The sequence below is a fragment of the Mus caroli genome, unplaced genomic scaffold, assembly GCF_978045245.1.
Source record: "Mus caroli unplaced genomic scaffold, Mus_caroli_1 scaffold_10, whole genome shotgun sequence".
NCBI lineage: Eukaryota > Metazoa > Chordata > Mammalia > Rodentia > Muridae > Mus > Mus caroli.
The window spans coordinates 8,695,279-8,722,357 of NW_028227265.1; the positions used below are offsets into that span (position 1 = coordinate 8,695,279).

Here is a 27,079-nt window from a genome sequence, read left to right on the forward strand (position 1 = left end):
TCTGGCATAAGTATGTGTGCACGAATGGAAGGTCACACCTCAGCGCTATGACTGGTGACAGTCTCACTAACGCTTCTAGAAGCTTCCAAAAAGGTGCTGTCAGCATAGTCTCCTTCCTCCATGCACTCCCATGCTGCACGCAGCCTGGGCTCACTGAAACCCTAATCTACATCTGGTGGAACAGCGAGGATTGCCCGCCCTCTGTGCTCTCCTGTGTCTGTTATTCTCCAGAGCTTTCTGCTATTTTCTTAAGAGAAAAAAAAAATCCCTAAATCCTTAAAAATCTCAATCCATTATTTCTTTAAAGTAAATTAAAGATTTATTTTAAAGATTCCTTTAAGGATTCACAGTGACTCACGCCTCTCCTCCCCTTGCTAAGGAGGCTGAGGCAGGAAGATTGCAATGAGTTCAAAGCCTGGGCTGCAGAGTCAGATCTGGTCTCATTTTTTTTTTAAGACTTTTTAAAATTTTTTACTTTATGTAGATAAGTACACTGTCGCTGTCTTCGGACATCCCAGAAGAGGGCATCAGATCCCATTACAGATGATTGTGAGCCACCATGTGGTTGCTGGGAATTAAACTCAGGACCTCTGGAAGAGCAGTCAGTGCTCTAACCACTGAACCATCTCTCCAGCCCTCTGATCTCGTTTTTTTTTAAAGATTTATTTATTATTATATATAAGTACACTGTAGCTGACTTCAGAAGAACCAGAAAAGGGAGTCAGATCTCATTATGGGTGGTTGTGAGCCACCATGTGGTTGCTGGGATTTGAACTCAGGACCTTTGGAAGAGCAGTCAGTGCTCTTACCCGCTGAGCCATCCTGCCAGCCCCTGATCTCGTTTTTTAACATCAAAATTTAAAAAGAAAAAAAAATCCTGGAATCTAATGAAAATTATATTCAAAAGTGATTTAAAAAAAAAGAAACAAACATTACTTTTGTGAAAGAACAACTTTTTTTAATAAAGGATGAAATCAATACTTCTTAAGAGAATACAAAAATAAATATTTGGACACTAGCACTCCTTGAGGCAGGTGGAAGGTGACATGTGACAAGGGGCCAGTGAACAGGTTGTCCTGGCTTCGGAAGAGATGCTCCTGCTTTGGCTAAGGGGGGGAGAAGCGGGGGCCCAGGATTCTGTTTGCATGTATCACACACTCCGAGGATTCTGTTTGCATGTATCACACACTCCATCGACCCTGTCTGTTGAGCAGGCCCCACCCAGCACCTTCACACAGTAGCCAGGAAGGTCACCGTGGTCCTTAGCTTTTCAGGTTGTAAGGTATGGCCTGTAGCTTGTAGCTGCCCTGGACCCTCAGGTTTTTCTGCATCCTCAGGCTTTCCCCCAGAGCAACAGTAAACAGGTAAGGCTTTCCTGCAGTTCCCCAGGGAATGCAGAGCACCTTAGGCTGTAACATGTAACCCAGCTTGTTACAAAGTTGAACAAACGGAGAAGCTCTCCTTCTCTCAGACAAAAGCCCCCACATCTGCTTGGCTTTCTGCCCCTGTTGTGTACTGACCGCCAAACTAACTCCTTTGCAGTGGCTCCCTCCTCCGGGAAGTATCCCTTAGGCCGGGCTACAGTCACTGATTTAGATTACTTACAAACTAGGTTGGACAGCCAGATTGGGGGTGCAAATGGTGCGATAGGGGAACATTCTGCTCTGTGCCCACTGGGTAGGGTGTGTGCCTTTCCCTGGTACGTGGGTGGGCACTGCTGAGCCCAGAGCACAGTTTGGACGTGGCTTTTCACTGGGTCTTAGGACTGGGTGTGGAGCTGGACAAGGGAAGGGTGAGATGCCAGCGAATGGGTCTTCTCCACGGTGCCTGGTCCTTTGATGCCCCACACAGCCCTGGCAGCTGACACAGAGTCTATGTGAATCAATGAACCACAACCAAAATTCCTGTGAAGGCTGCAAGCAGTATCTACACCCATATTTAAAATCTGCCCCACTTTACAGGAAAGGTCTCAAGTGATTGACAGCTGAGCCTGTGAGAATACAAATGTTGTCTTTAAAAGAGTTTTTTTCAGAGTTCTGGCCAAAAAGAAAAGAAGCTGAAGAGTAAAGACTCTTCTCCAATCAAGCAGAGAAAGTCATAAATCTCCACCCTCGGCCGCAGAAGGGCAAAGGCGAGTCTGCTGCCACCAGAGGATTTGACCTCGGCACACAGAAAGGCCAGCCATTAATGGTGAAGGGGGAAACACAGGAAAGGAATGCTTTAATCACAGGTTGTGGCCACAGCCCCTGCAAGCTTCTGACACCTGCCTGAGCAGGAGCACACCCTTCTGTGGGCTTCCGGAGTCCCCTTGGAGGACACCCGCCCACCCCAGTCAGAGGGGTCCACGCACATCCTTTCGGAATTCTCTTAGTCACAGACTCTTGAAGCTTGAGCTCAGGTGAGGTGGGGTGCCCTGACTGAGGCTTAGACGGTGATCTGTTGATTTTCTCTGAAAAAGGGTCTCTGGTGTGAGGTACAGATATCCGGAAACATGCGGAAAGCCTGGTCCGGCTGGGGCTCCTCCAGGGCTGGCATCAGGGAGCCAGCACCGCAGCTCTTGCCCGCTTCCTCCACCAGCTGTCTGGCATACAGCTGTTCTACCTGCAAGGGTCATGTGCAAAGTCAGAATCGAGGTGGAAGGGAACTGGGGCCATCCTCCACCACAGGTCCTCCAATCCCCTCTGAGACAAGATGGAGACAGGTGGGCGGCATTTCTGCACGTGGCTAAGAGTGTTTTCCCAGAACTGCTCCAACCAGGCTGGCTGCTCCTCAGACTGCCACCATTATATCTACCAGAGTGCCACCGCTCAGACCACAGTCAAATAGACCGTGATCTGTCACTTAGGTCTTAGGGCCACTGGACAAGCAGAAATTTTCTGAAGAGGAAGGAACAGGAGAACAGAGGGAGAGAAAGTAGGAGAGAGCAGAGAGGGAAAGAAGGAAACACAAATGAAGAGAGTCCCAACGTGGGAAGCCATCACAGAGGTGACAAGAGCCACGTATGATCTAGTCCCCGACCTCTGCCCAGGTGGAGTCCCCAGTCCTTGCTGTCTCTTCTCACCCTGGGCACAGACAGACACTGCTGCCGGCTCTCAGGCTCTCACCTGCACCAGAATGAGTTTGGAGCGCAAGGGCACAGTGTCCGGAAACTCCTCCCCGAAGCACAGGACCACCCTGCTGTCGGGTAGGCGGCTCTGGGTGGCATAGAATTGCTGCAGCTCTGGAAGAACACAGACACCAGTGAACAGCTGAGCTGTGTGTAGCCAGGGCCCAGGGCTGGGGTACAGAACTTAGAAGGAAGTCACAGATCCCCCAACAGCCAAGGAAAGGTGCCTAGGACACAAGGCTGCTTAGCTAGAAGCCAACCAAGGACCCATGGGATTTGTCACTCCCGAATACGCTTTGGGGAACTTTTTGTTGGTCTGTATTTGTTTTGGGGAGACAGGATCTCACTGTGCAGTGCAAGCTGGCCTGGAACTCTCTCTCCATGATCGTCCTGCCCACTAAATCATGCCACATCCCCTAGGGACCCTGTCAAGGTAAAGAAGCTGAGCCTGGGCAGGCTGAGGCCCTGGAGTCCGCATTTCTAAGAGTCCGCATTTCTAAGTCATTCCCAGGCTAGGAACAACCATCAGCTTCGTCAACTCCAAAGGGAAAGGCCCCAACTCACTCTGCTGTCCTTATACCGAGGGGGAGGCGAGGAGAGGGTTCCCCAGGCTGCTCAGAAAGCACAGGCAGGCTAGGCTTCCAAGGGTTCCCCCAGCTATACCATTGCCAAAGCCATGCAAGAGTGCACTTGGCCCAGGATACGGGAGGCACAAGGAAGGAGGTGGGTGTGACCTCTAAGGCAGGGACAGTGGGTGGCAGCGAGGTGACTTGGTACTGACCTCGGATGAACTGGTTGGTGTCAAAGACCTGCACCACCTCATCCCTCTCTAGCTTGTTGGGCCTGCCCTTGCACACCACCGCGTTGCCACTGCAGAACACGCGGCCCTGGCACAGCCGCTTCACGAACACGCCCTTGCGGTTGCTATGCAGTAGCACGCCACGTTCCAGGTGCCCAAACAGCTTCCGGGTCACCTGCCTCTGCCGCTCACTGGGGATGGTGTCCGCAGTCGGGAAGCACACGGGCTCCAGGCCATCGGGCCCATACAACTTAGGCAGCCCCGGCTGGCTCAGGGAGAGACGGCAGCCTTCAAGGCAGGTGGTGGTGGCCTGGCCCACCAGCTTGCCCCCGTAGTAGAAGCTGATGACCATCTGGGAGAAAGCTGTGGAGGCCAAGAGCACAGGGCCATCAGGCTTAGAAGATGGGGAGCCCCAGTGCCTCCCCTAAAGGCTCAGAGTCTATTCCTCATTCCAAGTGCTGTTTGCTGGTAATCTCAGCCCCTGAGAGGCAGAGAAAGGCCAACCCTGGAGGCTGGCTGGCCAGCCAGTCTCACCTACTTGGTCAGATCCAAGTCAGCGGGAGACCCTGTCTCAAAAAATAAGACAGGCAATGCCCAAGAAATGATACCTGAGACTTGCCTCTGGCTTTCACGTGTACATACATGTGAACACGCATTCACATACACATGAACCTACACACATATGAACACATATTCATATACACATGCATCTGCACACAGTTGAACACAGGTGTGAACATGCATTCCCATACACATGAACATACACACATATGAACATATATTCATATACACACACATCTCCACACACATGGGCACAGGTGTGAACATACATTCATGCATACATGTGCACATGTGTGTGCACATGCGCAAACACAGAGAGAGAGATCTAGAAAGGCCTGCACCAAGTTCAAAACATACAAGCATGCCAATGTAATTCTCATGAGCTGCCTATGGCTCTGGTTCCCGAGTCACCCTGCACTCGGTGGCCCCCATTAGAGATGGGAAGAAACACCCACCTGTGAAGGTATCGACATTATCACAAACACTGTGACCTGGGATTCCCTGGACTCAGATCGAAAGCCTCTGTACAATCCTACACACAGCCTGTCCTCCAGAAAGACCTGGAAGCCTTCTCTCCACCTATGAGCAGCACAGGCAGGAGCCGTGACCATAGGCTACATCCTAGCCAACCCTTCTCTCTGTCACCTCAGGAGCTGGGGTGCAGGTCTGAGGGGAAGCTCTCCCTCACGCACTCAAGTCCTAGGCTTCATCCTCAGCGCCACAAAGTAAACTCATCAATCGAAAAACAAAAACAAACAAACAAACAAAAAGTTTTAAAAAGAGAGAAAAGATTCAGTCTGGCACCAACCGACCATAATAATCCCAACGATCTTTTTTGGGGTGGGAGGGAGACTTTGAACTTGAACCGTGAGGCTGGAAGCGTGCCAACCCAGTATTTGGCTTTCGTTGACTTTCCTTTTCTTTGGCCTCTGGCTTCCTGTCTAGCAGGCGGTACTGACGTCCTCTTGCAGGCAAGGATAACCGGATTCCAGATAAGGTTACAAAGTGGAAAGACGAGAAAAACCCAAGGCAGAGGGCCCAGTGGGCCCCTGACTGACAACTAGCGTGGAGGGAGGGAAGCGTGGAGGCGGGGCTTCGGGGAGGGAAGCTGGGACACCAGGAGTCCAGAGCTACAGGCGGTTGTTGGAGAAGCTTTGTAACTGCTATAAACTGAATTCTCCACTGTCAGCAGCCTTGTGCATCCTAAGCTTCGCCTCGCCACCTCAGGCCAGTCCAGGCTTCTCTCTGGAGCCACCCAAGTTGATAGCTCCCCAAACTCCTGGTGTCCTAAAGCTGTGCAGTCACCAACTGCACCACTGCCTGGGTGGGTGACACCAGCAGCTCGCCCCACATTCGCTCCCAGGCCCACCGTTAAAATCGCTATCAGCATCATCAGCACCGCCATCTGCATCGCCTTCCGTACTGAATTCTAGCACTGCTTCCTCACAGCTGTGTGACTTGAGGCAAGCAGCTCCACCTCTCTGTGCCTGCTTTTCATCAGCAAGGTAGCGATGACAAGACAAAATATGGTCCACAGGTGAGACCCCTGAGACTACGTACTGAAATCCCTGGTTCTGCGAGGATTGGGCATATCCATACGACTGGCCCCTGTGGTGCATCACTGGTCACCGCAGCCATTTTGCAGGCTGAAAAGGTGAAAGGGCAAGCCCTGCCAGTCCAGCTGTCTGCTGGGGGAGCCTGGCCTTTTTCTCCACAGCAGGCTGGCTCTGCCTCACCCTGAAGTGCTGACACACCAAAAAAGCCTCGCTGTTTGACCCATTCCTTAGATGCACACAGGCTGGGAACAAATTGGCAGCCTCAAGAGGTCTGACAGCAGAGCACCTCTGAGAGAGACTTGGTGTGGGTGGCAAATACAGAGAGGGGTGCCCCTCATGCCAGAGCACTCAAGGCCGAGGCAGGAGGATTGTGACTGCATGGCCATCTCGAGCTACACATCTCTCAAGACTGTTCTAACAATAATCAATAAATCAATGAATAAAATAAAATTTAAAAGCCAGAGGTCTGAGTTTTTCTGATAAATAGGAAGTCTATCCTAGCCGAGTCTCAAGACCTATAACGCTGGTTACCACAGGGAGGCAGCTACCATGGGTTAGACTTCAGGGTCAAGGCTCTGCATAGTGCCATGGTCTCCCTTACTCCCTGTGGTCCCCCTGCCTCACCCATCTCTGCAGTCAGGAAGCCCGGCTGCAGCGTATCCACAGAGACGGGGCATGTGGCCTGGGTTCTGGAAGAAGAGCTCAGGCGCCGGCTCCCAGCTGTGGCTCAGGACACCTTGCTTCCCTCACTTGTGCTGAGGCAGCTGTGCAAGGCTCAAGGGCACTTCCTCCCACAGCCTGACTTTACCTTTCACTCAGAAGGCCCCAGGTCTGGGCCCGGCCAGCATGGCCCCAGAATGCATTGGTCAGCAGATTCTCAGGGCCACAGCCCGGGGCTGACAAGGCCAAAGGCTCAGCCCGTGACCCCGGGGCCTCCTGAGTGGGTTACAGGAGCCTTGAGGGCAGTCGAGAAGACAAATGCTTGTGGGCGCTGTACAAGCTAAGCTCGCCATCCGCAGCCCGGTCTAAAAGGACCTCCAACACATGGACAGGCCAGCACTAGAGAGAGGGGCGAATGTTTATTTGTGTTTTTCTTACTTGGTGAGCACCTGCCTCTACCTTTGTGACAGCTCCCAGGGCTTCTCCCTGAGCCCCACCGAGCCCGCCCTGAAACCAGGCAGCACGGTGGCTCGAAGGACAGCACAGAGATGCCACCTGTCTCACAGCAGTGAGGATGGCAGATCCCCACTCTGAGACCCATCAGCCACACCGCCCAGGGCCTGTGAAATGGAAAACGACCTGTCTTCATAACCTAGAGGAGGTTGACAGCATGGGGAAGAGAAAAGAGCCCACAAGAATGTCGCCCTTGACTCTGGCACCCAAAATCACACTACAAACACCAGCCGTCACTGTCAGCACCATGACCACGGTTGCCAGCGTTACCACCATCAATCAGGATCCTCAACATCACTACCACCATCATCATCACCGCAGCAGCACCACCACCATCACCACCATCAGGAGCGCCGTCACCTATAGAAATAGCTTTTTTCCGGAAACACCTCTTGCCTTCAGGAACTGAACTTTTGTCAGGCTCTGCAACCAGGTTAACCATTGGCCTTGAGACCATTTAAAATTACGTCCTTGATCTGTCTGTCTCCATACTGTGTTCTCGGCCCGTTTAACCTGCCTTTGAAAGACCCCTGCAACCAACCTTATGTCGCCTCCGCTTCCCAGTGAAATCAGCTTTTAAAACGCAAGTTAAATGCATAGCTTATCTCAAATTATATACCCTTCCGTGCCTATGACCAGAGTAGTGTGTGTGTGTGTGTGTGTGTGTGTGTGTGTGTGTGTTTGCATGCACACATGTGTACACACTATGGTAATTGTTCGCTGAAAACAGCCAATAGGTTAAAAGCAACCATAATCAAAAGAAATATCCCCTGAGAGTTGGAAGCCACACGAGGATATAAATCACTAACATGTCTGCAGCTCCGCGTGCTATATTCTCAGTCAGCCAGGGTCAGCAAAGTAACGTCTTCCCTTGAAAAAACTCCAGATCTCTATAAAAAGATAATTCCTTAGTCCTTCCCCATACTGAACCTATTGTGCTGTTCCATAAATTCAGAGCAAAGCACTTTGTCAGGGACAGACAGACATCAGACACACACAACAGAGAGACAAAATAACACAGACCGCAGAGGAGACAGCCAGAAGATGCAGGTGGGGAGGGAGGGAAGGGAGAATTCAGATGAAGGCTCGCTCTTCATCTACAGTGCTCCAGGAGGAAGAATCATTTCACTCATTAAGGCAGCTGTAGAGAGAACTTCGTACGTCTGTATGGACGTTGTTCCTGGAAACAGTCAATCTGACAGAAATAGGAAGAGAGACATCCCGGAGGGAGAAAGAATTCTGGGATAGGGCAAAGCGCGGAAGATTCTCCCGGGAAGATGTGATGAGAGGGACGCATGGTCCCTGAGCACAGGTAACCAGCCACGTGGCAGAATGCAGATTAAAATAAATGGGTTATTTTAGGTTATGATCTAGTCAGAGAAGAGCCTAGCTTCATACGGGTATCTGTAAATATATTTTGAGACTGGGAGCATGGGGCTGGGAGGAAGAACCAAGTCCAACTTCTATAGACAGCACTGATGCAACCACATCAGCATCCATACCAGCATCGGCAGCATCTGCAGCATCATAGCCATTCAGCACCACCAACATCCACACCAGCCTCAGCACCATCAGTATATCAGTACAACCATCTCTAGGACTCTTGCTACAGAGTTGGAAGTGAGAGGAGGTGACAGACCCTACACGGGAGACACTGACCAGCTGTGTCCCTACTAGACCGTGTTAGGAATAGTACAGCACACAGATCCTCACAGCATATCACACATGATGAACCTGATGCCCCAAGAGGTCAGATCCCACCACACAAGGCCAAGGCAGTCCAGCAACCTACATTCCCTGCTGCAGAGCTGTCCCTGAGGACGCTCTTGGTTGACTATAACTGCTCCCAAACCACACAGAACGAGGAGGAAGAATCAGTCTCTGGAGCCTACCCCTAGGCTACACTTGTCCGTGGGACCTCTTGACCCCACCCACATCATGGGGCTATTTTCAAGCAGAGCCTGTGCCATGCTCTCCCAGAGTACCCTGGTACCTGAATGGTGTGTGTCATAGGCGGCATATCCGGTCACCAGTGGCAGTCCTGTAAGCAGAGAAAAGAAAGGATATGACCTGCTGGGCTGGTGCAGGGAGGACCCAAGTATCCCTGAGCTATAAATGAGAGGCTGACACTGCTGGTGTCAATGCTAGTGGGCAGATCTCACTCTACATGAGGCACAGAAACCCACCATGATGGAGGGGACTTCCTCTGCGCTACAGGTTCCTGTCCTTGTGCTAAGCTTCCTTGCCACTGCAATGACCTGGCCCGAATGTCACCGGACCATACACAATGGCTGGGGACTTGTCTCACAAGGAAGCTGGAGTCCCAGGCAGTTTTGCCAAAGACACACCCCTGCAGCGCAAGGCTCCTTGCAGGACACTAACACCCACAGCCTGGAAACCTCACAGTCCTGCAAGACCACTTAAGACCTCCCAGCAGTTCCTATCTTAGCAGGAGAGAGGCAAAAGAGGAAACCAAGATGTTTGTGTGCCATAAAAGTTGCTCACACACTGAGGTAGGGGCCCAGGTGAATGACCCTCTAAGTAGCTACAGCATGGGTGAACCTCCCAGATACTACCAAAGGGGTGAACCCTTTATTTAACTTGTGGATCCCACCAGGCAGGTCCTGGTGGCCCATTTTATGGATGAGTACACAAGAGGCACCACCAAGACATGAAAACTGCCCAAAGTGGTTCCAAGCTAACGCCTATTCCTGACTGAGCTCCCCTCCCGCTCCTAACGCCCTGGCTCTCTGAGCCAGGAAGAGACAGGTGGCTGAGAGCTGGGGCCTCCCTTGAGGCTTGGGGATGTTGGCAGACTCCTCTCAGCTTCCGGGGACTACAGAGGAGACTGACCATGCTTGACTACCAAGACCTTTGTGCCTGCCTGAGAGGCTGCAGCTTGGCTGTCTCGGTCCCCGGCTGTGACTCAGGACCCTTCCACAACATGAATCCTAGCAGTGGTAAGCACTTCCTACCCTAACATAAAGAGCCTAGTGGTTGCTAGTGCCGGACACCCACACTCACCTGCACTGGGCTGCTGGGCCCACCAGTCAGGGAGGACCTGGCTCCTGCAGGCCTCTGGCGGGGATGGGCTCCTCTTGGTCATACCCATGTACTCATCCACAGAAGGCTGTAGACCCAGGTGACAGAAAAGAGCAGTTGAGTCCCGGGTCACCAGCACAGTCCTCCCCCGACCCCATGTTTGTAAAACCCAATATCAGACACACAACTAAATCCACAACGTTTATCTCATGGGAGAGAAGCAGAGCTTCCCTTTGTAATTCATCATACCCTAAGCTACAAACCCACTGGGCTGGCATCCTCACTAGCCTTGGCTACGAAAGAGTTCACTGGCCTTTAGATGCTGGGAGACGTGGCCCAGTTCTGGGGCAACCCTCTGGGGTGACACCGAGCCAATTCTACTGTGCTGAAAATCTCACTCAGCCACGGGGATCTTGGGCCTTCAGTGGTGGATGGGAACAATTAGGAGACATCCTGAAACCTCCTTTGCTTGTGACCCTAGTGTGACATCATCACCATCTACTGGCTCAGGCAAGTTGGCAGTAAAGGCTTATACTGAAAACAAGACAAGGTGGGGGTGGGGGAGACACAGAACCAAGACCACCCAGAACATCACAACGGCCATGTGCTGCAGAGCTGGGCAGCTTGGGAAGGTGATGCTGGCCGGCTGCAGTGCTCCACAGAATGCTGCAGACCACACAGCTGATGTGCCGTTGCTAACAACAGTCTTGGTTTTATTTTTATGATGTCACTGAGCTGGGGATGGAAACCGGGACTTGGTGCACGCGAGGCGAGCCCTCTACCACGGAGCTATGTCGTCGCCAGCCTTTTTCCCCTTTTGATTTCAAGGCAGGGTCTCGTGAAGTTTTCTACCTTGAATTCATTCTGCAGCTCAAGCAGGTCTTAACCCCTCCTGCCTCCACCTCCTGAGTAGCTGAGGTGACAGGGTCTGGGCCAGCTGCCGTCTAAAGAGACCTCATCTTGCTTACATAAGCTTACAGTGTTGTTTCAGCCATGGAACCCCCACCTTGTACAGACACAATATAAAGGCTAAAAACAGACACACAAAAAAGCCATCTGTTTAACTTAAACAGAGCCCACTGAGGCTTCAGTTCCAGGCTGCCAACCATGCATGTGACGGGGGATTATTCTAAGATGTGTGTTTTGGGTAAGCTGCTGGGAACTGTCGTACACGCTAGGGAGGGCTGAGCCACAGGCTGGTCCCCACCACCATTAGTGGATCCTATGGGCCTCAGTCATCTGATCTTATAGCACACTCAGGAATAAAACCTGTGTCTTGAAAAGCAAGCCATCTAGTTACCATGAGGGCCGACAGGATGACCAGAAGCGATGGAGACGGCCATATGAAGCCCAGCTAAGAAACAAGGCTAAGACTCCATGGAGACCTTCAAAGCTGCTATTCAATGGGTTTACCTATGCTTGGATGCACAGGACCTGACCAGTAAAGGGAGGCTGGCCTGGGGAGGTAGCTGGGGTGTCCCTCACTTCCCTGGAGAGCCTGAGGCTCTCAGTGCCTCTGAGGGTTAGAAGCAATGTCCCATCCTCCCTGGAAGGCACCTGAGACCCCCTCCACTCACTTCCTTGATCAGCTCCTCAATCTCTGAGCGGCCACACTCCATCTCGGGGACTTCGCTCATGCAGCCTGCAGGTGCCACGCCCAGCTTGCCTATGGGAAAGGGGACAGACACCATGACCCAGGGCAGCTGAGCACACTGCAACCTTTTCTTAAAATGCTGAATTAAGGAAACGGGAGTAGTGAGCGTCCTCGCTGGTTTTGACCAGCAGCTGCTGGAAGGTTTGGGAAAGGCTCAGCCGTTGCTTCTCATGGCCGGGTCATCTGATCCGCCAAGTCAAAAAGGGAGAAGTGGTGGGTGGTGGAGGGGTTGTAAACATGGGCTTGTGAAGGACAAGTGCCAGACTTTGGCTTCTTCCTTCTATCTGAACCCCATCGGGTGCATTTTATACCAGGCATTTATGGCCCATAGACTGAAGGTAAGTTTGCTAGGCTGGGTTTTATCAAACACCCAGAGATTTCCTGGAAAGTAGGGAGTGCCAGGTAACAGAAAATCTTTTTGCCCTTTAATACGTGTGCATGTGCGTGTGTGCATGTGTGTGTGTGTGTGTGTATACGTGCCACATGGGGAAGTCACACACATGCCATTTCACAGCCTCTGCCTGCCTCCCAGGGGACCAATGCTTTCATTGGCCAGTATCCTGGTCCAGATGGGTGCTGACCCACTTTGTACCTCTTCCCTGGGTACATTTGCCTCAGGAAGTTAACTTCCATGAGATACAGCAGGAACAACAACCCCTCCACCCCTCCACCCCTCACCCCCCGCCAGGCTCCCCACTCCCAGGAACCTGTATGATCTCTCCCCCATTGCTTCATCCAGGTGGAGAGACTCACCTAGGAGCCATGGCTAGGCAAGCAGAAGTTGAGAGCCCCACCCACCCACCCAGCCAGAGAGGCAGGCAAACCACTCAACTTCACAGTACCAAGACAAATGCCATGCAAATGCTATGTCCTTCTGCCTCTCCTTCACCTCCAACCCTGCAGGTGACGGGGCTCCACCCACACTATAAACAAGTCAGGGTCATCTACCAGGTCAAGCCTGGCTGGTCCTGGGGGAGCAGGGCTCTGAAAGAAACTTCCCTATTGCTTCAAATCACTGTGAAGACAAACGAGCCGGGAAGTGGGGCTGTCCGGCCTTCCGGAAGCAGTACAGAACGGACCAGGCCCTGGGAGCCACGAGGCTCTGCTGGGGAAGGCCAGTGTGCGTTCATCCCTTTACAGATGCTCTTAGGACATTACCACTGGAAGAAACCTCGGGATTGATGTTATCCTCTCCAGCAGTGACACACCAAAGCCATCGGTGATGTCCCCACTGCTGGCCCGTCTAACTGGAGAACTTTTCCCTGGACCTTACTGCCCGTCCCTGCCTTGCCCACTTCTCCCCAGCCTCCTCTGCAGACTGCCAGGAAGCAGCAGGGAATCCTGCATCACAGACTTCAGCAGAGCCTCAAACCCATTTGGAGGAGTTTACGCTGAGCTCCGGGGACTCGCTCCCTCCAGCTTCTGGCTGCCATGACCCAGAGTCCACCACCCTTCCCTGCCTCCACTTGGCCACTCCCTTTGCAGGAAGCTACCACTTGACAGCACATGGCGTATGAGGTCAGCAGAGCAGCTCTCTGTGTCTGCTTACACAAGAGAGAACAACTCTGGTTGGCTAAAACCAGGCACCCAAACCCTGTGGGTGACATATCTGCTCTGGCCCTGTGGAGACTGAGGGCTTCAGGAGCTAAGCGTGGGAGGGGGTGAAGGAGGTCCCTAGAGGGCTTCTTGGCCCCAACAGATAGTTACATTTTTGCTCTTCCTCGGGGACAATTCGGTAAACTTTATATGGCTCGGAAATGTCCAGCTGGGACCGGTCAGTCACTTCTTCAAAATCTGGGCTCTTGTTCAGAGCACAGCGTAACCTCGTCTTCCACGTGGCTGGTTCAGCTTTGTCTCCCTCTTTAAACTTCCCTTTAAAAACTGCCCAGGCCTGAAGAAAGAGAGAGAAACTCAGTAAACACAGAGGGACACAAACCACAGAGTTCAACTCGAAGGCCGGCTGCATACCGCCCGCCCCCTTCCCCAGAGCCTTTCCTGGTCATCAACCCTTGTCCAAGGTCAGAACCCATTTGGACTTCAGGAAGACCACTGTGTCTCAACAGACAAGAGCTGGGTAAGAGTCCCCCAAAACACTCAGCAAAGCTGGAATTTGAACCCAGGCTCCCCATAGCCTAGGATGCAGCTTTGGCAAAGTCCTCTGGCTTGAAGGACCTGGGGAGGAGGCAAGGGGGGTGTCTCAGGTCATGAAGTCCAAAGAGGAAAATGTGGATGGCTTCACCAACACCGTCAAAGACTTTCTGCTTTTTCACATAACACCCCCAGCATGAAAAGGAACATGTATGTGTCCACCGGTGGTCTCTCCTCTTAATAGAACATCTGTTTGGGCACTTTTTTGCATGATTCTAGCCCTTTAAGATGCAGCCAACTGTTGTCCCTGTTAAGTGCCTCTTTTTTTTTTTCTTTCCTTTTTCTGACCCATCCAAAGCTTGTGCTTTAAGCAAAAGCCAGAAATTCAAAGCAGAGGCCTACTTAATACAGTGCTTACCGTGTAAACATAAAGGCCCAGGTTCAAATCCCCGGTGCCCACAGAAAAAGATGGGTATGTGTGCCTGTGACCCCAGCCCTGGGGACACGATAACAGGATCCCCAGGGTTCGTTGGCAGCCAACCTAGCCTAATCCCTGACTTCCAGGTTCAGTGAAATCTTTTGTTGTGGACAGTGATAGACCTCTGGCCTCCAAATGCACACACATGCACACATGTACACCTACCGGGGACACTTATGTTCCAGGCCAATGCTCTCTGCACTGTTGATGCCAAGTTCTGTATCTCTGCTCAGCAAGAAGCTGGAGGAACATTCCTACCCCGAGCCTGAGTGGTCACTTCCTCTCTGACATAGCTGCAAACCCACTTTTAGAAATATTTTTTTAAGTAGTTTCCAATTCTGGCCTTTATTGTAAATGGCACTGCTGGCTACACACTGACTTGTGGGCTGTTGTGAACTCCAAAGTAGACTGGAACAGTGACTTTGGGGCTGGGCTACATGGAAACCTCTGCCTCTTTGCCACAGACACAGTGAAAACCACCCTACACAGTAAGGCATTCCCTAGCAGTACCTCTCCCTGGATGTAGCAGCCCAGAATATCTGCCACACAAGTGAAAACCACAGCCCCTAAGTCATTCGGTGAACCCACTCTCCAATGGCACCCGAGGAAGCACAGATACCCCAGCAGTATCTCGGTCAGCTGGCACATGCCAGAATGGTGAGGTCTCAGCAGCACTGCCCAGTTTATCCCTCCATTCTGGTCTCATGCTTCCTCTGGGAGGAAAGTCTGGAGACCCCAGGTATCAAATCAGACTCCATGGTCAGGAAGCATTGTGAGACAGCACTGGGTACTAGCACGGGCCTACCCTGAGCCTTGCCACATCTGGCCAGAAACCATCTCTGCAGGGCTATCTTAGCTGCATGGTCTCTCAGGGCTGAAGCCACAGAGTGAGTTGTCCTGGGACCCGCAGGGGCACCCACTGCTCGAAGCTCTTCTCTGCTGACATTGTGTTGCACCGTAGCTTGGTTGATAAGGAGTACTTGTCCAGCATGCAAGAGCCTCGGGGTCTATCCTCAGCACCGTATACACCACGTATGGTGGCCCACACCAGTAATCCGAACACACAGGAGATAGAGGCAGGAGGATCAGAAGGTCAAGGTTATACCCAGCTACATAGCAAGTTCGAGATCAACCTGAACAACCTAAGTTCCAAACTCAAAATAAAGTAAAGTGAAAATGAACCCCTATTCCGTCCTTCAAGACCCTCTGCACACAGAGTAAGTGGTAAACAGTCAGGCCAATCTCGAGCGAGGCCCAAGGAATCTCAGCCCTTGCCTGGCTGAGATAAGCTTAGGATCTTTTCATTCTCCCTCTGTGGTCTACACAGGAAGCAAGCCGCAAGAGACAGCACACGGGCTCTCTGGTGTAATCCCTTTCCCTGGTAGAGAAGCAAGCATATAATTTTTCCTTAACACCTACATTTCTTAAAAGTTTTAACTGGCTGAGAAAAGTGGGTTTCTTACTTAAGCAGATGGCCCCTAAGATGGCGCTATCTGCCCAAGGCCTCATCCTACGGTTCCTTCAACAGTCAAGTTGAGTCTGGCTGAAGATGCGGAGGTACCCACCCCACTCAGGACAGCTCAGAGAAGACCCTCTCTGCCCTGCATCTCCTGCCGCTCGCCCGCCCGCCCGTTGATCTCCCGCCATTCCTGCTGAGATTGATGTCTCATTTCAGATTGCCACACAGAGCGACTGCGTAACCAACGGAAACATTGGGAATCTTGCACATTCTCCTCGGGGCTGTTGAAACGGCTTGCTGGCCATAAAGAACGTTGCATAAGATGCATAAATCTGGGGCTTTATTTCAGGACTCCTGCTTTACTGAAGCAGGGAACTGGATGAAGCGAGGCCTGCTGTCTCCTGCAGCAACTGAGGCCCCTGGTCCAGGACTCTGCCCATTTTTCTGGAAGATTCGTGATGGGCTTTCAGCCAAGCACACTGTGCCTCCGAGTTTAGTGTCAATGCTAGACACCATATGCTTGGTTCAGAGTTCTCACTGGAAAGGGAAGACTGTGCCCCAGGAGGTCACCATCCAAGACAGTTTTGGTAGTCAGAGTCTCTGCAGGCCCCGCTTCCCGCTTGAAAACGGTCTTGAGTCAGCTTCTGGTCCTCCGAGTTCAGTGGGCCTCATAACCTTCCACCCCACCCCAGACATACTGAACTAAAGGCAGCGGTTTACAACCTGGACTCTGGGTCAAACCACCAAGGCTGCAGCTGTTCACAAAGTAGAAGTGTGGGCTGGCCATGACCTAAGGCTCTGAAACTCCCAGAAACGAATGTAGGTACCTAAAACCTTAGGGACACTCATGCGTGACTGTAACAACCCTCAGGGGATATCTGACCCTGCCTGCCTGCAGAACTGGGCTGGGCTGGTCCTTGAGGAGAAATCACCCTAGTTCTCCATACTATAAAGGATTAAGACCTTGGACCACCCAGTCCCAAACGCAGGCTCCATCACACAGGAGCTATGAGATCCCGGGGAAGTGGCTTCTCTCCGTGGCAGTACAGAGTGCAAACAGGAGCACCACCTGCCACCCAGGGTGCCGACTCTCAGGCCAGCTGTGTGACTTGCCCTCGGTGATAGCACTCAGTCCTCTCAGAGGGGTCAGGGTGTCCCTCAAACCTGACCCAGAAGCAGTTGTGGAATCCTGTCGCCCTCTATAGCTGATCCCTGCATGCCAAGGAGTCTCACTTTGAAAGAGCAAAGACCGAAGCCTTCCTTAGTACACCGAGCAGAGCATGTCAGTACATCGCAGCAAGAAGAGCGGAATGGGCAGGAAAGTCACTCTCGACCTCATGAGGGAACGTGCCAGAATCAGACACTCCTCCTTGTTTCTCCTGAAATACTGGGCTGTTTAGTCATAGGATATCCCTAAATACCTCCAGAGCCAGAGGGAAACCAGAAAACCACTGAGTGGGTCCGCAGGAGCCTTTACCTTGAAGATGGAAGCATCCACCTCCTGATTGTAATCCTGCTTGCCGGCGTGCTTCCAGGGGATTCGGAACATGGTCTTCTCATCATTTTCCCAGATCAGCCCCGGGTACATGCTGCTGTCGATCTGTTCGATCAGCCACTGCCGCAGCCGCCGCCCGCCGTTCCGGTCACACATCCTTGGAAAGAAAGCAAATCTCTCAGGATAACAAATACATCTCTGTGAGTCAGAGCAGTTCCGGAACGGACAGGAAGATCAGAGGTCCACGCAAAGGTGCCGGCTCCGGAGGACATCTGGACCAGTGCCATGAGAAATCAGCAGTGCCCGGTGGCCCTAAACCCAAAGGAAAACCGAAAGGCTGTTCACAGATGTGCCCCACCCAAGGCTCTGGGGCTCTGGGTCCAGCTCTTCCCTGACCCCCTGTCCCAGACACTGAGGGCACCTGCTGGGAAGAAGTCCCTCTCCTACGATGCTGTGCTTTCTCTGAGCTGCTCGCCTCTCTAAGAACCAGCGTGACTACTGATACCCAAGGGGCCAGTGTTCCTCACAGAGTTTGATCCCAGAACCACCCGAGAAAGAGGACACCCTCAAGGCTGCTTGCAGGTTGCCCTTTGCCAGCTAGGATAATAATAGGAATATCAGACAGTATAGGGGCCTGTTCCTACTGGGATGGAGTTAGAGCTGGAGTCCTGTGCTGGCTGGGTGTCCTTGAAGCCAATTAACCTTAGAGTGTTAAGGATTCGGTCTGGGAGCTGTGTGTACAGTACCTGCAATCAGAGCCTGTATCCTAGAGGACTCCTCCAGCAACACAAGGAGTTCCTCTTACAATCAGCCCTCAGTGAGAACAAAGGGACAGTACAAAGGGACAGCACAAAGCCAGCTCAGGGACTCCATATCCAGGCCCGCCATCCCCAGACACCTAATGGCACACTTGGAAACTCTCGGGTGTGCTTTCCCTACAGCGTGGGGAGAGAGGGCATTTGTGCACAGGGCCTTGCAGCCAGCATTTACTAGAACAGCCTGGAAATCCCCAAAGTAGTTGGACAGATGCCCACCCTGAAAACCAGAACACAGCACTTCTAGTCTTCCAACTAAAATGACCTCTTGGGGCAGGGAAAAAAAAAAACAAAAAACAAAAAAAGAAGTTATCATCAGTGAGAAGTCAAGATGTCCCCGAGAGCATAGTCACATCCAGAGCCAGCATGTCCCACAAAGTCAGGATTGCTGGAAAGAGGCCTGAGGGTCAGAAACTCCAGGCTGCTTGCAGGTGGCAGTGGGGCCAGGAAAGACAGCAGCAGCCTGAGAGGAGGGAGATGAGGTCTCTCCAGGGCTGGTTTTAGCCACACAGCAGCCTTAGCTGCCACCAGTGGGCTTGGAAGGGAGCGAGGGCTAAAGCGGAATCAGACTCCAGTCAGTTTTGAGTTTTACTTTTGAGGCAGGGTTTTGTATCGCAGGCTGATCTCCAACTCCCTAGTTTGATGAAGATGGCCTTGGACGCCTGATCTTTCTGCCTCCGTTTCCCCCGTGCTGAGGACTGGACCTAGAGCTTGTGCCTGCTAGGTAAGTGCGGTACCACCTGAGGCACCTCTCAAGCAAAACAGCAAGATGGCTGGGAAACCCTGACCTCAGCAAGGGCTCTTCACCTTGGGAAGCCTAAGTCTAAGGACCCTCACAAGAAAGGCAGGAAAGAAAGGCTATCTCAAGAAACCCAGTATTCTAAGACCACCGAGTTCATAAGTGACAAGTCAGGAAGGAATACCTAGGGAGAGAACTAAAATGGCATTGGGTATCCCTAAAACCAAGTAGGGTCCTGGCTTCAACAGCTTGTTCTGGAGGGGAGAGAGGAGGCTCTCCTAGCTTGGTAGTGTCTTGTGTGGCCTCTAAGGATGAGTGTGGGATGGGAGCTGGGGTCGGGGGTCCAGAGTATCTGAGGATGTGTCCATTGAAAGCCTCAACTCAGCCCCTGGAGATAGATGTGTGACCCATACCCCCATGGTCCCTGAGCCTCCTGAAATCTGAAGGGACTTCCCTGACATGGCTAGAGTTTTTTCCAGAACAGGAACACAGCACTTTCTTGTCAGGGATCCTCGGGTACCCAACATCCCAGAACTGTGAAAGACAGCTGTCTTGGTGGGGTGACAGAGAAAAGGGGTGTTCGAAATGAAAGGTGAATAGCAGACCATGGAAGCTAGGAGGTTAAAATTCTCTAACCCAGCCTCTTCTACACTCGGAAGGGGGAGAGACTGGGAGGGACCGCCATCCCCTGGGCAGGCACAGCACAAACTGTCAGCACCCTGCCAGTGACAGTACACACAGAAGGGACGCTTTCTTTCATTCATTCTGCAGATGAAAGAACACCTGACAGGGTCCGGCTCTCAGCACCTGGACAATCTCCTCTATTGCCTTGGAGGCCACTCTGAGGTCCCCGACAGGCATAGCCTGCCTCTCTTACAACTATGGACAATTAATGGTTTATAAACACGCTCACATGATTATAGCTTCCTCTTCTTGATTTTGAGGCATTCCCTGTGGGCCCAATCCTGCCTACAGCTAACTTACATCCAGAGCAACGTGTCTTAGGTCAGGCTTCTCACAAGGCAGGGGGCAGAGGCTTGCCTAACACAGCTGTCAGCATCTGCACCAGCCGTGTTTGGCGGGGGGCTCACACCACACCCGTAATCCCTTTCATTCAGCCCTGGGCCACAGTCTGACCACCACTGAACGGAAATCCATCACAGACCCATCTCTCTCTGGCCCCAAGCTTCCTCAAGGCCACTGAATCGGTCCCAGTTCTTCATGAAGGAGCCTGCCATAACTAAAAAGGACAGACCTAGAACTGTCACGAAACTGCTCTTATCGTTTGACTTTAAAAGAAAAAAGCGGGGGCCATTGAGCACCTGGGCACCCCCCAAGCTCCGCCTGAAATCCTAACACTCAGAAGAAGAGGTAGGCGGATAACCGGGAGCTCATTCAAATGAGCCTGGGTTACAGAGTGATACCCTGTCTCGGAAACAAAACAAAAACAAACCAAACAGTGATCTACCATTTTAAGATTCTAGAACACTCGTGAATGGTTTCTATTAGTTTCTACCCCCTGAACGCCCTTCCCTGCTGTGGGTAAGTAATCTTTCTCGCCAGGGGAAAAGTCTGCCCCTACAGCCTGGGGCAAGCTCACAGCAAATCTGGTCCTGAGAGCTGTGTGGGACCCACACGGAAGACTTTCCTCCCGGGGCCAGCTGGGCCACTGGACAATCAGAGAAGTCCAGCGCCACTGGGCAATCAGATTGCCACTAGTCAGAATCAAAGCCAGTTGGTCCCTGGGCGAACCCAGTCGCGAGCTTTGGATAGTTCATGCATGGAAGCCGGGCTGCCGCGCGGTGATTGGCAGATCTATTTCTCTTCATTATGAAGTTGGCCATCAGGCAGATTTTAAAGGGAGAGGTGTTTGTTCTTTTGGTTGTTTTTTGTTGTTGTTGGGTTTTTTTTTTTGGAGAGCAGCCAGAGCAAGCACCTGCTAACGTGCTGTACACTCGGTTTGGGCGAAGGTGGGAGAGCCATAGCCCGAGCCCCCGCACCCACCCCATCGCGTCCTACCTGCCGCCGGTTCCCACGCTGCCCGCGCCTCCGGGACCGCCCGCGGGCTCCTGGAGCCCCGCACGCGCGCGCGCCTGCTTTTATAGATGGGGCGGGGGAGAAGGCGGGTCCCGCGCTCAGAGCGACGGTCGCACGAGCTAATTGGGGAGAGGGAGGGGCGCTAGCGCGGCCCAATCAGCGCAGCCTGCCAAATCCGCCTTCTCTGAAGCGCTCTCTTTCCGAGAAATCACTTCTGCAAGTCCCGGGCCCCTAGGAGTCCTTTTCTCTCTTTACTCCGGGGGCGGCGGGGGAGGGGGCTGCCCCAAAGATGGCCGGGGGGCTGGGGCGTCTGCCTAAGGTCAAGGAGGCTGGCGATGCACGGATCATCCTCGGGGTGTCGTTCAGGTTTGGGGCGCCTCTGTCCTGGGCACGTGTCCAGGGGCACCCTGAGTGTCAGCTGCTCAGGCTGGAGTTTCAGAGCAAAGACCAGTCCCAGAGCTGCGTGCTGGGTGACAGCCACTTGCAGCGCGCCCTCCTGGATGGAGGATGACCGCCTGAAATTGCGCAGGAAATCTGGGAAACCAGGGGAGTCGCGAGCGCTGAGGCTGGGATGCCCCCAGGAAGGTTCCGCATTATGCATTCCCTTGTGTCCCCCAGTGATGTCAGGAGCCCGGTCGAGCCTGTTCCCAACTTGAGTAGGAAGTGGGAGCGGGGAACCTTAAGTGAGGGTCGAGAGGGACTTTCGTTACAGGCTGCCCAATTACACACCTGCAGTCACGCTTACGGGACTCTCACCCGTCTGGCTTTTAAAAGACTTAGGAAAACGTTGGAACCGCGACATGAATTTTTGATTGGTCCACAAATACAAGAAGTACACGGCTAGGTTTCAAATAAATACGAATTCAAATAAGGATTTTCTAAACAGAACCTTCTAACTCTAGTTTATCCTGATGAGCATTTTGGTATACCTGAAAGGCACTTAAGACATTACCGGATATTAGTTCAATGATAAATACCATCCAACAGTCAAAAGCCAAGTGGAGTTCCCTGGAGCCAAGGAACTTCAAATGAAAACTACTTTTCAAATCTCATTTGTTTTATTACTATTATTATTGGGTTTATTGTTTGTTTTCCAAGACAGGGTTGCCCTGTAGCCCTGGCTGTCCCGGAACTCACTCTGTAGACCAGGCTGGCCTCAAATTCACAGAGATCTGCTAGCCTCTGCCTCCAAGGGCTGAGATTAAAGGTGTGTGCCACCATAATCCAGCTCAAATTCTTTAATAGTAATATGGGAGTGTTTTAAGTGTTTGCTGTGAAGGGCAGAGTCCAGAAGTCAGACACACTCAGATTACTACAACAGACTCCTGTGTGCATTCATACCCCTTTCATTTCCCAAATAGGTACCTTATAAGCGTATGCAGATTTTCCTACTTACAAATATCAAAGGCACAGAACAGATCCCAAATGTCCACCCAGTGTGCCTGCCTCTTAGCTAAAGGTAGAGAGAGATTAGGGTCGCCAGCCCTAGCTTCTGGTCTTAGCAGTAGGTGTCACTGTACACACTGGAGGACACCAGCCCAGCCTGCCTGACAACCGTCCTGAAGCCATATACATCGGGGTGTGAGTGGGGTCTATTTTTTTCTAACTGTTTTCCTAGAAGTCTGAAATAGCTCCACTCAGGACCTAAGAGAACCCAAGCCACCTACAATGGGCACTGACTCACAGATGAATATTGATGGGGTCTTTGAGGGTGAAGCTATGAAGGTGGTGTCTCATGTGAGCCATGTGTACATTTCCCATACGCCAGTGATAGCCACTCAGGAGAGATTCAGTGTAGGATCCCGCCTATCAAAGCCTCCTGGGCGTAAGTCATATGTCGGGGGTGGAGCTAGGGCACATCACTGCATAAGAGAAGAGGCATGTGCAGGGCTTAACTAAGGAGAAGAGGCCCCGAAGTGTTCTAGAGAGTCCATCACCACCTCCCAGCCTCTCCAGGGGAAGCAATTAAACATGTCCTCCAGACCCAATATACTGACTGGTTCTCTGGGACAACCTGACACAACCTGGAGTTATCACAGAGAAAAGAGCCTCCTTTGAGGAAATGCCTCCATGAGATCCAGCTGTAAGGCATTTTCTCAATTAGTGATTAAGGGTGGGAGGGCCCAGCCCATGGTGGGTGGTGCCATCCCTGGGCTGGTAGTCCTGGGTTCTACATGAAAGTAGGCTGAGCAAGCCAGGGGAAGCAAGCCAGTAAGTAACATCCCTCCATGGCCTCAGCATCAGCTCCTGCTTCCTGCCCTGTGTGAGTTTCAGTCCTGACTTCCTTTGGTGATGAACAGCAATGTGGACGTGTAAGCTGAATAAACCCTTTCCTCCCCAACTTGCTTCTTGGCCGTGGCGTTTGTGCAGGAATAGAAACCCTGACTAAGACACCACCCCACCCCCACCCAGAGAGACCAGGCTGCTGTTGCTGTTACCCAGGCTTTTTCTGAGGGTCCTTGCTATGGGTACTGCCACCAAATCTCTGTTTGTCCCTGTCTCACTCTCTCTGTCCCTGTCTCTGTCCCTGTCCCTCTATCCCTGTCCTCTCTCTCTCTCTCTCTCTCTCTCTCTCTCTCTCTCTCTCACACACACACACACACACACACACACACACCTTCCTGTTACCTAAAAACTGCCTCCCTCCTCTCCACTCACTGTGTATGGCCACTAGAACAAAGACAGGCACTCCTCACCCACTTGTGTCAGCAGGTCCTTCTGAGGAGAATCGGTGCTCAGAGAGGCACTGTCCAGGGAAATCCTTGGCTTGTGAGCTCGTTCATCTCCAAAGCCAGCAAATGTGCATTCATGTCCCTGGCTCTTCTCTACAACTTCCCTGGTCCACTAAGGCAGCGGTTCTCAACCTGTAGGTCGGGAACCCTTTCACAGAGTTGCCTAAGACCGTCTGCATATCAGATATTTACATTATGATCCATATCAGTAGCAAAATTACAGTTATGAGGTAGCAGCAAAATAATTTTATGGTCTGGGTCAGCACAACAGGAGGAACTGCGTTAAAAGGCCACAGCATTGGGAAGGTTGAGGGCCACCACACTAAGGGTTTCGTGACTGTACTGGGTTCGGCTGGATGACCCAGAGTCATTGCTCTAGTTAACGTCAGATGAGGAGTATCAGTCCCTGACATCATTCTTGGTTCTGTGAATTTTGACTTGGACATCTTTGGGGAGCCATTGTTCTCCTACTACCTCCTTCTCCTCGAGATCGAGCCTCTGACCTCTTTCCTATGCCGGCCTTCATGGACCTTGATTTTTAAAAACCCAGATTCTAACCACACTGATATCTTTTAAAAAGTACATTTCATGCTTTAAATTTTTTAATTTATTCTAAATCTGTGCGCATGTGTGTATGAGTGTGTGTATGTATGTATATGTGTGCGTGCATGTGTGTATGTGTGTGTACATGTGTATGTCTGTGTGCTCATGTGCATGTGTGTGTGCATGTGAGTGTGTATGTATGTGAGTGTGTATGTATGTGAGTGTGTATGTATGTGAGTGTGTAGTCCAACTTACTCCTCTCTGTTTATGATCAAAGCCTCCTGTGTCCTGTTGAAGCAAGCTTTGCCAACCCCTTTCCTGTGTAGGGAGGTTGCTCCCCAGTGAGCATGCTACCCTGTATGTGTGCCCCCCCCCGCAAAAAAAACCCTGCATTTTTCAAAGCCTTTCTCATCTATGCAGGTCTACCACCTGCAGTCTGATGGGGTTCCCAGCACACACACATGCATACGCACACTCACATGCACACACATACACGCATATGCACAGCACACATGTACAGAAGCACACGCACATATACACACTTGCACACTCACTCACACACACACATATACATGCACACACACACACACACACTATAAATAAAACTGATAAAAGTGTGAATTGGTATTCTGAGTGGTGGGAGGAGCCAAGGCTGGAGAGACACCAAGCGGTCTAGAAAGAGCAGCTAAACCAGAGGTGGGCGGGGCAACACGTGGGATCCCAGCACTAGGATTGGCTAAACCAGAGGAGGGCGGGGCAACACCTGGGATCCTCGCACTGAGAGTTAACGTTCAGCCTGAGGAACACATTGAGCCTCTGTCTCAAAAAGAAAAAGAAAGGACTTCTACTCAGAACACTTTGTAAAATTCCTGTGAGTCAATAAGAGAAGACAAATGACAAACTGAGCTGTAGTACAGCTCCGCGGTAGAGGCCATGTTTAACCCAAGCAGTGGCGCTGACTTCCAAAGCCGGCACCGTGAAAGAAGGAAAACCAGCGCGTGCTGGTCCGCCCGTCCCAAGAAGAATCCCTTCTGTCTGGCCAAATCCCAGAAGCCACTTCGTCCTCGGAGCACGATGCAGAGACAGCTGTGGCTCGCAAGAGCATCTGGGCTATTAGAGTACTAATCCTGTAACCCTGGCAACAAAGGCCAGAGTATGAAGACTTCATAGCCATTGTCTCAGTCTCTAGCGCAGCCTCTGGGCATCCGTGGGTTATCCCTTCTAGCCCAAGCAAGTATTCAGGGTTTCCGCCCCCCACCCCACCCCCGAAATTATTTATTTGCACAAAGCTGACCAACTATGGGGGTCATTAACGATCTCAAAATATCTTTGTGAGGAGAAGGACACAAAACAGATGCCAACTCGGAGTTGGTCCCTCTTAGGAGTAGCGGCATTAAGTAGGCTTAACTTACCAAGTCCTGAGTGCACAGACTTGCCTCCAGCAAGCAAGCTGAAAGAGGAGAGAGGGAAAGACTGACAGAGTAAGGAGAAGGAGGGAGGGAGGAGAGGGAGGAGAGGGGAGGGCAGGGGAAAGGAGGGAGGGAGAAAGGAAAGAGGGAGGGGAGAGAGGAGGGAGGGAAGGAAAAATGGAGGGGAATCAAAAATCTTAAACAGCCATGGCACTCAAAACAGCTTAGAGTCCTGATGAAAATGGTCCAAATCTGCCTGGCTTGGTGGCGCACGCCTTTAATCCCAGCACTTGGGAGGCAGAGGCAGGCGGATTTCTGAGTTCGAGGCCAGCCTGGTCTACAGAGTGAGTTCCAGGACAGTCAGGGCTACACAGAGAAACTCTGTCTCAAAAAAACCAAAAACCAAAAACAAACCAAAAAAGAAAAAAAAAAAAAAAAGGAAGGAAAGAAAGGAAAGGAAAGGAAAGGAAAGGAAAGGAAAGGAAAGGAAAGGAAAGGAAAGGAAAAGGAAAGAAAAGAAAAGAAGAAAATGGTCCAAATCTCCCAGGGGAGCTGGCAATAAGGTGATGTTGTCACTCTCCAAGATGACTAGAATTATAAAACGACAGTGCAGATGCTGGAACCACGTGAGGGATGAGACTGCCATTCCTTTAAAGCACTTTGGCAAACAGCTGGAACCTCCTCTAAGTCAGGCAGGCCAGCTGCTAAGCACACCCCAGAGAAGTGAAGGCAGGACATCCACAAAGACAGAGTCCAGTTCCTTCACGCTCCCCAAACCCCAGTAGGATCAGGGCTGTAGCTGTAAAACTCTCAGCTAGGCACAAAGCCCTGGCTTGGGTCCCCAGCACTGCCTAAACCAGGCATGTGGGTACATACCTGTAATCCTAGCACACAGGAGACAGGCAGGGAGATCAGAAGTTCAAGGCCATCCTTAGCTATATTAGTGAGTTTGAGGACAAGCTGGGCTGCATAAGACCTTGTCTCAAGGAAAAAAAAAAAAACAAGCAAAAGTCTTTAGGGGGGAAAAATCACAAATTTCTCAAATAGCACAACCACTGTGGTGGTTTGAATAAGGATGGCCCTTATAGGAACATGTATTGGAGTGTTTAGCAGCAAGGGGGTGAGTATTTGAAAGGATTGGAAGGATTGGGAGGTATGGCCTTGATGGAGGAGGTAGGATTTGAGGTTTCAAAAGCCTACCCCAGACTCCACATCTGTGTGTGTGTCTGTCTGTCTGTCTGTCTATCTGTCTCTCTCTCTCTCTTCTCTCTGTCTCTCTCCATATCTCTGTCTTGTCTCTCTCTATCTCTGTCTCTCTGTCTCCCTGTGCTTACTGTCAGGATGTAGGTCTACTGGTCCAATATCTGCCTGCACACTGCCATGCTTCCCGCCA

General features: G+C 51.6%; 1 protein-coding gene across 1 annotated transcript; it reads right to left on the minus strand.

The window, feature by feature from the left end:
• Nucleotides 1-932: 932 nt before the first annotated feature.
• Nucleotides 933-21,023, minus strand: Irf8 (interferon regulatory factor 8). Its single transcript, XM_021169696.3, has 9 exons — nucleotides 20,985-21,023; nucleotides 17,394-17,568; nucleotides 13,599-13,782; nucleotides 11,815-11,903; nucleotides 10,220-10,325; nucleotides 9,189-9,236; nucleotides 3,888-4,268; nucleotides 3,105-3,220; nucleotides 933-2,601 (listed from the first exon to the last, which is right to left on the minus strand). Exons 2-9 carry the CDS (start codon nucleotides 17,565-17,567, stop codon nucleotides 2,425-2,427), a joined length of 1,275 nt encoding a protein of 424 aa, XP_021025355.1. The 5' UTR covers nucleotide 17,568; nucleotides 20,985-21,023; the 3' UTR covers nucleotides 933-2,424.
• Nucleotides 21,024-27,079: the final 6,056 nt, after the last annotated feature.

Coding starts and splice junctions, on each gene's coding strand:
- Irf8 (XM_021169696.3), bottom strand. CDS start 17,567: ATGTGTGACCGGAACGGCGGGCGGCGGCTGCGGCAGTGGCTGATCGAA. Junction 9,237..10,219: donor GGCCCAGCAGCCCAGTGCAG/GTGAGTGTGGGT, acceptor CTCTGCTTACAG/GACTGCCACTGGTGACCGGA. Junction 3,221..3,887: donor CACCAACCAGTTCATCCGAG/GTCAGTACCAAG, acceptor GTGTTCTTCCAG/AGCTGCAGCAATTCTATGCC.